The sequence below is a fragment of the Pituophis catenifer genome, unplaced genomic scaffold (genome assembly GCF_029215685.1).
Source record: "Pituophis catenifer annectens isolate HBS135680 unplaced genomic scaffold, rPitCat1.0.hap2 SCAF_299, whole genome shotgun sequence".
NCBI lineage: Eukaryota > Metazoa > Chordata > Lepidosauria > Squamata > Colubridae > Pituophis > Pituophis catenifer.
Genome location: NW_027257179.1, coordinates 6,355 through 16,900, shown reverse-complemented (window position 1 = coordinate 16,900; position 10,546 = coordinate 6,355). Strand labels below are relative to the sequence as shown.

Below are 10,546 nucleotides of genomic sequence, written 5' to 3'. Positions count from 1 at the left end.
GCCTCCAGAACAGGATAAGGATTGTATCTTTGACTTGGCAATATACAATTGGTTTTCACTGATAATAAATAAGGAATAACATTTTCCACTGGCCTCACATATGTTAAAGACTTCATATTTGATGTAATAGGCTTAATCTATTAGTCTGATTCATTCTTACCATATTGTATTTAAAGTGTACAAAGTCTCCTTTGGCTTCCTTACTTCTAATTGAGTAAATTGGAAATTCTTTGTTCTGTTTGCTTAATTAAGAAATTGTAGAAAACCTTAAAAAATATACATTTATACAATATATACTTGATTTAAGAATTAATAATAGAAACAGGATTTCTTTATGACTTCTCTGTAGCTTGGCTAAAATGTTAGTGTTATTGACTTCAATGAGTATGTAATTTTTAAAAAATTTTCTGCTGTCTCAGAAAATGATGAGTAAATGAGTCATTTTTAGTATTCAGTATATAGCCAGATATTTTCAAGAAGGTTTTCAAGTTTTAGATTTCTTGTGGCAAATACATACTGGATTCAATGGACCTTTTAGTATGTGTAACTGGCCAGTTAAAATCAAAAGAAATTAAGAAGGATGTCAATCAGTGAAAGTTAAAACTAAATAATGTTGAATGTCATCATGTCCAGATTTATTTTCTGCCTTTTTAGTGCTGAAGCTTGGTATAGATTGCTTCATTTATTTCATTTTTATCAGATAATAAAATTATTATTTATGTATTAAAATAAATAAAAATATGTTACTATTGGAAAACTTTCCTTTTTTGTTTGAATGCCAAAGAATTAACTTCTCTCTAGATATTTTCTGCTAAAGGGATAGATTTTTGCATCCAAATCACTACATGCACAATTAATGTGCACATGGAAATTTAAAGATGGAAAAAGAAAGGTCAGTCAAATTAACTCTGGGGGAAAGACTAATGACTGAATCAGCATTTGAGTCACTGATTCCATGTCCATTCTTTCAGTTAAAAACAAGAATTCTCAGACCACAGTAAAAAAAAAAAAAGTTCAGTGATCTTTTTTTTTGTCATGTGCATCTTCACTTCCTGATTAACTCTAAAGGGAATAAAAGTTCTACAATTCAAGATGAAATTACCTTGACAACATAATGTATTTAGTATCTTACTCAGATTTCTATACCTTCTTTCTAGTAAGACTGTTTTTAAAGTTCTTCATATATCTTTATTGTAAATGTTTTTTGCTTATTCGTTGTATCAGGATCAACAGACAATAATTCTTCTATATTTTGTAGAGCAGTGAATTATTTGTAAGTCCTTTAGCAAAATACCAAGATGTTAACAGAGAGTTGTAACTTTAAATGCCAGGAGCAAAATCTGTGACCCAGTTCTAAGGAGACTGAAAGCATACTATAATGTTTATTATTTTAATTTTCTGTTTCAATCTGAAAGTGTCTCAGTGAAATTGGTTAATACATATTCTCATAATAGTTTGTGATATTCTTCAGTTAGACGGTTCTTTTAAATGCCCAGTGTTTTCTGCTGTAGAAATACTGTAATTAATTCATCAAAGTTACTTTTGTTAAACAAAAATAAACTTTTATATTACATAAACTTTTTTTTCATAGTATTTTATTAATGTTTATTGCTCCCAGCCTGAATGTCTAAATTTGTAACTTTTAGCTAGGAAGCAGTATAACTATATGATAGAAGGAAATATATTGGATACTAACACATGCAAAAGGTTCTAGATATCACAACATTGTGATGAAATTCAATCTTAATCATTAGGGTAATCATAGAGTCAAGTCAAGTATTATTTCTATTCTATGTTCTATTATACACCTAGTATTTTTATCCAGTTTTGGGCATTTTATGAAAGACCTTAACCATCTGGAGCATTTTCAAAAGACAATATAAGTTGCTTGTGACTTATGTCATTGATTTAAAAATAACCAAATGACTTTCTCAAATAACAGCTCCTTCATATGACAAGGATTCTATGCTTCCATACCTAACAATCTTTATAGTGATTTTGATAAAACTGAACTCTGTAAGATGGAACAATGAAAAGAGAAGGTTATATAAATTATGATTCTAGGTAATCATTCATCACCCAGCTGAATTACTTCAAATATTAAATCTGAACTTCTTTCATATGATTTTGGTTTTATATGAGTGTTCTATTTTATGTGTTCATAAATATAAAATGTGTACAAATAAATAGTCCTTGGTATTCTCTGAGCTTGGCTGTTTTCTTGCAGATGTTTCATTACCCAATGCTATTAAGGTGTGGAGTTTACTCTCAGTTTATATTCTAGGGCATGGGTGTCAAACTCACGTTACCATCACGTGACGTATCACAATGTTTTTTCCCTTCACAGAGCAGGGGTGGGCATGGCCTGTGTATGACGTATCCGGCCTATGGGCCGCCAGTATGTAGATATTGTTTATGTCTATGTATCTACTGATGGCTAATTTGTCAAAGTGTCAGATTTCTAGAAATTCCCTAGCATTTTCAAACTTGCCTTGGTCTAGGATGGTCACAGTTTCCTGGAACTATGGTTAAGTCTGTCCATATGTTGTAAGTTTTCATCATGACTACTGACTTCTGGTTGGTGTTCATGGATACATTCAGCCAGTTTTCTGCCTGTTTGACCTATGTATATTATAGATCAGTGATGGTGAACCTTTAAGAGACTGAGTGCCCAAACTGCAACCCAAAACCCACTTATTTATCGCAAAGTGCCAACATGGCAATTTAAGCTGAATAATGAGGTTTTACTACCTAAAATAATGATAAACAATGCAGAGTTCAGCTAATTGTTCTAAGAAAAATCTGATAAATGTACTTTTATGCCCCTTCATTTTTTTCTGCTTTGAAATATTACATTTAGCAACAATAAAAAAGAAAAACTTTCGTAATATCATTTCTCTTTCCTCCCTCTCTCTCTTTCCCCCTCTCTTTCTCTCACTCTCCCTCCCTCTCTTTCCCTCCCCCTCTCTCTATCTCTCTCTGCCTCTCTGTTTCTCTCTCTGTTTCTCTCCCTCCCTCTCTTTATCTCTCTCACTCTCTGTGTCTCATCAATCTATCTATCTATCCATCCCCCTCCATCCCTCTCTCTCTCTCTCTCTCTCTCTATCATCTATCTATCTATCTATCTATCTATCTATCTATCTATCTATCTCTCCATCTATCTATCTCCCTGCCTGTCTCCCTGCGTATCTTTCTGTCTATCCATGCTCTGCTGTCTAGCTTCACGTGTCATGTGAATCCAACCACTTGAGCTGTGGAGAGGAAGTGGACGCTGGCAGGCAAACCCAAGCGTTAGAGATCCACACAAATAAGGCAATTCCAACCTGGATCCTGTCAGGGAGACCCACCTTCCACCCTCTCTCCCTCCATGGTGGGGGCCTGGGTAGCCTGAGTGCAGCTCCTTCCTTGGAGGCAACCAGCAAGCAAACAAACGTGGGGCTCTGGCTGAGAGGTGGTGGTGTGGAGTCCCACCTCTGGCCAGCGAGAGTGGGGCTCGCACCTTCCCTCCACCACTGAGGTGCTGGTGCTGGCCGAGAAAGATACGCGAGCCAAAAGTTTGCAGCTGTACTTAGCGGAGTTTGCAATCAGGCTTGGCAGGGCCATTTAGCAGGGTGACCCCGACCCCTGGTTTGCTTCAGTGCAGAGTGGGAATGCAGAAGGCAGAGGAAATCCGTGCCTCTCGACGTTCAGCCCTCAAAGACTCCTTTGGGACAACTTTTTCTGCTTTTGAAACATTACACTTAGCAACAATAAAAAAAGAAAAATTCTTGTAATATCATTTCTCTTTCCCTCCCCGTCTTTCTCTGTTTCTCCCTCTCTTTCTCTCTCTTTCTCTCTGCCTCCCTCTGTTTCTTTCTCTCTCCCCCCCTCATGGGTGGGGAGGAACTACTGAACTGATGCTGGGTGGTGCAAATGACGAGCCCAGGAGCAGCACACTCATGCTAATCTGGCTGGCAGGGAGGCAGGACATCCCAACACAGGCAGCTCTGCAGTAAAAGAAACTGCTTTTTTTTGGCTGACCCAAGACGATGCAGGTTCACATTGTGGCTCCACATTGTAATGGGCTTCAGGAGGAAGACAGGACCCCGTCTCCCCCATTGTGAAGCGTGTGAGTGAAAAAGTTCACTCGATCAATTCCAACTTCGCAAGATTTTTTTCTTTTGCAGGAAGTTGGAATTGAGTGAAACGCGATGGAGAAACATGATTGGATCTGGACTGGGGCGATTGCATGCGTGCCCACAGAGAGGGCTCTGCACACGTGCCATAGGTTCGCCATCCCGGTTATAGATGTTTTCCTTCTTTGGCTGCTGGTCTTTTGATTTATTTAGGATGTTGTGGACAGCCTTAGTTGACTTATGTGCTACAGTGATTCCATATGGTTGTAGTAATCTATTGGTGATTTGAATTGATGTGTGCAAATAATTGCATTCCGATCATATACTGTAAGTTTCATTTTAAAATGACAACTTTTTAGCATGTATATCTATTAGAAAATAAATGTTACTTAATCCAGTGATATTTGTTCCCAGGAAGTAAGTGGCTGTGTGTATGTGTGTGTGTTTGTGTATTTGCAAATGAAATATTTAAGACATTTCTAAATTGATTTTAACTAATACATTCTACAGAGCCCATTAAGGTATCAAGCTAAAAATCAGGAATCTGCGAGTTCTAGTTCTGTCTTAGACATGAAGTCAGCTGGGCATTCTTGGACCAGTCACTTTCGCTCAGCCCTTGGAAGGAGGCAATAGCAAGCCATTTCTGAAAATCTTGCCAAGAAAACTTGGCGACTAGTCTAGTTAATCACCAGAAGTCAACACTGACTTGAAGGTTCCATCTATCATCTATCAATCATCTTTCATCTAGCAGCTAGCTGATGACAAACCTGAAATCTATGTACCCACTGTTTTTTGAAATTAATAAAGGTATATTAGTATGCTTTAGATTTGACTTCATTTGAGAAACGACAACAAGTGTGCCTGGAATTAGTTCTTAGTCAAATGAGTGTGCCTTAGCAAGTAGTAAATATTATCTGTAGTTTATTGCTTGGGAAAAAAAGCTGTAGAATCACTAGTAAAAAAATTTAATATATATATAAAGATAAAGCTCTTTAAGACTTTAAAAATATGTTACAAATTAAAATTTAATGAAGCAGTAAGAATACTTCTGAAGAAATAATTAAGTGAATTAATGTCAGAGAACGTACTAGAAATTTCAGAGGAAATTTTCAGAGCGATTGAAGATTAATTTCTCTAATAGAACAGAATTTGTATTGAACTATAGAAGTTTTAAAAGCATTTGTTTTAATATATGCAATAATGTACTAAACACGTGCATCCATAGACATTATATCTATTAATATTACACAGTTTAAAATACAATTCAAACAGGGAGCCTTGATTCAACACTGGTACAGAGCCATTTAATTTGTGTACAATCTAAACAATCTAAAGTTACAATCTAAACAAATCTTTTGTACTTCTAGCATAAATGGGTTTTGAGTGCTATCATTAAAATCAGATAAAATATACTTTTCCTGCATCTGAAATAACTTAGTAGTTACTGGTATTTACCTCATCTTTTTCAATATACTTCTTGCAGACTGATAAATGTAATGGGCACTTATAAAAGGAAACGTAAAACTATACCCCAATTCTGAGAATTACTACAAAGGCAGATTTTTTATATATACCGTATTTCCCTGAAAATAAGACTCTGTCTTATATTTTTCTGAACCCTGAAATAAGGCCAAGCGCTTATTTATTGCCGTATTGCTATACACTCAAAAGCCCAATTGGTCTTATTATCGGGGATGTCTTATTTTGGGGAAAATAGGGTATATAACAAGACTATCTACTCTTATTGTTGAAGGTTCTGTTTGCAATTGTAAAATGCTAAATGCTTGCTGAACATTGCAGAAGGTTATATTGTCTAATTATTCTGTTCTAGTTCCATTTCAGCCTGCCATATTAAGATAAAAAATTTGATAGAACTATAAGATTCTTATCCCTTCAAGTATCCAAATTACTGTATAACACTGTAAAGTCTTGCAGTTCTTAGGAAAGGTAGTTTTGAGAATGAATCCTTGTCCAACAGTTCACTGAAGGCAGATTGGCATCCACTTTATTGAATTAACAAAGACAAGAATGAACTAAACTAAATTAAACTAAAATGTGGACTGTTTCAAAGAAATACCTTTGCAAAGAGGGTTCAGGAATTTATCAATATGACCTTAATTCAGAGTGAGCCAATTCATTTTGTACAAGATAGCCAAGATTTTGTGTAATATTTTGTGAAACTCATTTTCTTACATGCTGGACATATTTCTTCAAACTTTTGGAAAGCTGCAAAATTTCTGCTCCAAACTGCATTTGTGGTCTAAGGAAATAGTAACCATGAACATAATGGAAATATTATTTAAAACATTAAAAACCTTTAATGTGGTTTAATAGCCATTGCAACTTGATTATTGTTGTACACAGCTCTGTAATACGGTAGTTTAGTTTCTACAATCTGGTTTATTTGCAGTAACACAGATATCTTATTAATAGTTACTAGATTGTTCTGACTATAATGGAAATCACAAACCATGCAATCACTTCATAATCACAATCACTGACTCTAACACAATCACAAATCATAAACCCTTAGATTACATACAAAACCATCATTACATACAAAAACCCTGATAAAACCCAGTTTTATCAGGGTTTCAGCTAGATCCAAGCACTAAGCAGGACAGCAACCCTTTGGGAATGGGATTCTTTACAAAGCACATTTGTAGGGTTCCTGGTTCTTAAATGCCTCTCTGGATCAGTTGTTTAATTAACAGTTTGCTTGTATCTCCTAAATAGAGTCATTTGGCTAAGGCAGTTCACAAACGTGACAGCTGCTACCAAAATTCTCTTAGCTAAGATACTAAAATAGATCTATGTGAAAATTACTAATAATGTAAAATATATGGCCTATTTTTAGATGGACAGATATGTTAAAGTACACATGCTTTCGGCTGAAATGAACACTTTGAGTTTAAAGCCATTCACATCCTTTTATATAGCCACCTACACTACTAGAAGTAATTCCCATCGGCCTTTATGAATTACCATTTAATATGCACGAGAATTATTATACATATACTTAATGTAGGTTTATATATAGAATCTGGATTATAAAGGCAGGCATTTCACATTTGAGGCAAATGTAAGAATTGTGAAAAGAATGTAATATTCCTGAGAATATTTTTATTTTCCTTCAACCATTATGGGCCTAAAGTCTGGAAGTCTGTTCATCCAAATTGAACTAGATTTAGGATTATTAGAGCAGAATGAGACTATGGTAATAGTTTTGTAATCCTGAATGTCTATCCATATTTTTTTCTTTTCATATTAAGACAGATCAAATAGCTTTCAAAACATGTGCCCAAGTAGTTCAAATAGTATAAATTTTATCACATTTCCTGCCTGTTTTAGCAGGAGTGAATTTTATCCATTCGGTTAAAAATTTAATTTCATTTACAGTTTTTACTATATAAACATACTCAACTGTCTCTAATATATACTAATTAACTTTAATTTTCAAAATAATTTATGCAATTTGCCTTTATGTTTATCTTCGTTTAGTGAATTTTCAAGAACTAGATTTTGTAATGTATCCCAATATAGTTTTCTTTTTAAAGAAACTAAAGACTTTTCTATACATTAAAAAAAAAAAAGTTTTGTCTTGCATTTCCCACAAATACTTTCTGTGTAATTGTAGACATTTGAGTATCAAAATATTGTTATGCTGTTATCCAACTTGATGGTTTTTCATAAACTTAAAGTTTATATATTTTGAAAAAGTTGAGTCATTTTTAGTGTATGCATATATATATATTGGCAGACATAGGAATATTTTTCCAAAACCTTCTACTGAATGAAACATAATGCATGTATCTACAGAAATCAATGTTTTAAGTAATAATAACTATTACATAGTCTTTATAGTAGTCTCAAATAATTAACCAATTAATAATTACTTTCATTAATCACCTAGAGTTTCTACCAGTTCTCTCTGTGTGTGTGTGTGTGTGTGTGTGTTTTCCTGTATGAAACATTTTATTATGATCAAAATTATGGCTCTGATGGGTTGAATTCAGAATAAATTTCTCATGGAAGAAATGAATGCACATAAAATCACACTTTAATCTTCAATTCAGCTTGTATGTAACTTTGTGTTTAAAAAATGCTGTAAGTTATTTACTAATAAATTATGTTTATTTTTCAGGAAATGTTTTTGTAGTCAACTTAGCTATCGCCGATCTGATCGTAGCTATCTACCCATATCCTCTGATCTTGACATCTGTCTTTCATAATGGCTGGAACCTTGGATATATACACTGCCAGCTCAGTGGATTTCTTATGGGCCTGAGTGTGATTGGATCTATTTTCAACATTACAGGCATTGCTATTAATCGATATTGCTACATCTGCCACAGTCTCAAGTACAACAAGTTGTACAGTGAAAAGAATTCTGTCTGCTATGTCGTTCTAATCTGGACTTTGACTTTTGTTGCTATTGTGCCAAACTTTTTTGTTGGATCCCTTCAGTATGATGCTAGGATTTATTCATGTACTTTCTCTCAGTCAGTAAGTTCCACATACACCGTAGCAGTGGTCTTTTTTCATTTCATTCTTCCAATAACCATAGTAACATTTTGTTACCTGAGAATATGGATCCTCGTTATCCAGGTACGGAGAAGAGTTAAACCTGACTACAAACCTAAGCTAAAGCCACATGATTTCCGGAACTTTATCACCATGTTTGTAGTCTTTGTACTGTTTGCAGTCTGCTGGGCTCCATTGAATTTCATCGGCCTTGCAGTGGCTGTCAGTCCAGAAATGATAATTTCCAAGATTCCAGAGTGGCTGTTCGTTTCCAGCTACTACATGGCATACTTCAATAGTTGCCTTAATGCTATCATTTATGGACTTCTAAATCAGAACTTCCGTCGAGAATACAAACGAATACTTAGGACACTTTGTACAAGAAAAGTTTTCTTCCAGGACAGTTCTAATGATGCTCCAGAAAGGATAAAAAGCAAGCGCTCACCCCTGCTCACACAAAACAATTTAGTGAGGGTTGGCTCAGTATGAGGGGAGAAATCTAGTTACTAACAATTACTAAATATTATGTTACATGATACCCAAGTATTAAATCCACGTACTAGCCTTGTTCTTCAACTTCTGTTACAATACATGGAAAGTTACATGTATATATTGTATGCATTTAGATAAGATAATATGTATAACATTTTGGAACCAAGCTAATAATTACATATTCTATTATCACATTATGTATAATGTTACACACAGCAGGCATGATTTCAACAAAGATACTTGAAAACCATTGACAATAGTTAAGAAAATATGTCAGTTACACTTGACATTGTTTAGATAATTTCCAGTAATTCAGTGACATCACAAATGTACATTGCACTCCTACACAAGTCTTCTCTAATGTAAGATCACTGAATTCATAAAGGCTTGTAGTTGGGTACATGAATGTATAGAATTGTAGTTTTGGGTTATTAACAGAAATATAAAATAATTCCCTGTAAATTATTTGTGTAATTTAGATTAGCCCAAAAAATGGATTAAAACTAATCAGCTCATTACTTTGATTTCCTATGCTTATCACAGCTTCTTCCAACATTCAGCAGCGTCTTCCATTGCTTGCTATCCTAGAAGAGATTCTGTCAGTACACACAGTTTTAAAAAATGAGATTGTGAGACTTAGTTGCTTCTTTGCCTCAAAGAACATTATAATTATATGGCTCCAAATCTATTTCTGTTGCCAATAATTTGGAAGCACATCTTAGAACCAGAAAAGCTTTTGATATGAAGCCTCCTTTGATCTGCCTAAGACAAACTACAAGATCATTTCCCTTTTTGCTTTTTTGGACATCAGACCTGGATGAGGTCTTGAAAGGCTGGAAAGGGAAGATTTTTTTTCTTTATATTCAGAAGGAGCAGGGTATCTTTAACTTAAAGTTGCAATAATATGTCCATTTTATTCTGGATAATAAAATATTTTATTAAAATTGTGAAATAAAATAAAATATTGGCACATTAAAAAAACAAGCATTAGTCCTTAATTTATATTTTGAAAGAATTTTATTAAAATTAATAGCACATAATGATTTGGTGCTTTAAGGTTAATTCACTTGCATTAATTATAAAGTTACCTGATGTATTTGCAGTATATTAGTGGTTAACAAACTTTAATTATACTAGTAATTTTAATGACTCTTATACACTGATTTATATAATAAGATTTTTAGTTCTCTGATTTTTTTAGAAAAAACTTTAAATTTATGAATATAATTGATCAAATGGGATCTTCTAAAATGAGTTCATGATTAATTATAACTCTTGGTATTTTAAAAATAGAACATAATCATTTTTCAAGAAGAAATTCTGTTTTCATAGAATCAATTTTAGTAAAATTGTAATATCCATTACATTGTAAATTTATTAATTGTTCCCTTTAAAGTATAACAAAAAATATAAAA

At 33.8% G+C, this 10,546-nt stretch overlaps 1 protein-coding gene across 1 annotated transcript; it reads left to right on the top strand.

Annotated features, from left to right (window-relative positions):
* The first annotated feature begins 8,261 nt into the window (after positions 1-8,261).
* Positions 8,262-9,128, top strand: LOC139326902 (melatonin receptor type 1A-like). The gene has a single exon (XM_070956644.1). It carries the CDS (start codon positions 8,394-8,396, stop codon positions 9,126-9,128), a length of 735 nt encoding a protein of 244 aa, XP_070812745.1. The 5' UTR covers positions 8,262-8,393.
* Positions 9,129-10,546: the final 1,418 nt, after the last annotated feature.

What these genes read in the sequence shown, in the direction of transcription:
- LOC139326902 (XM_070956644.1), top strand. Translation starts at nt 8,394, where the DNA reads ATGGGCCTGAGTGTGATTGGATCTATTTTCAACATTACAGGCATTGCT.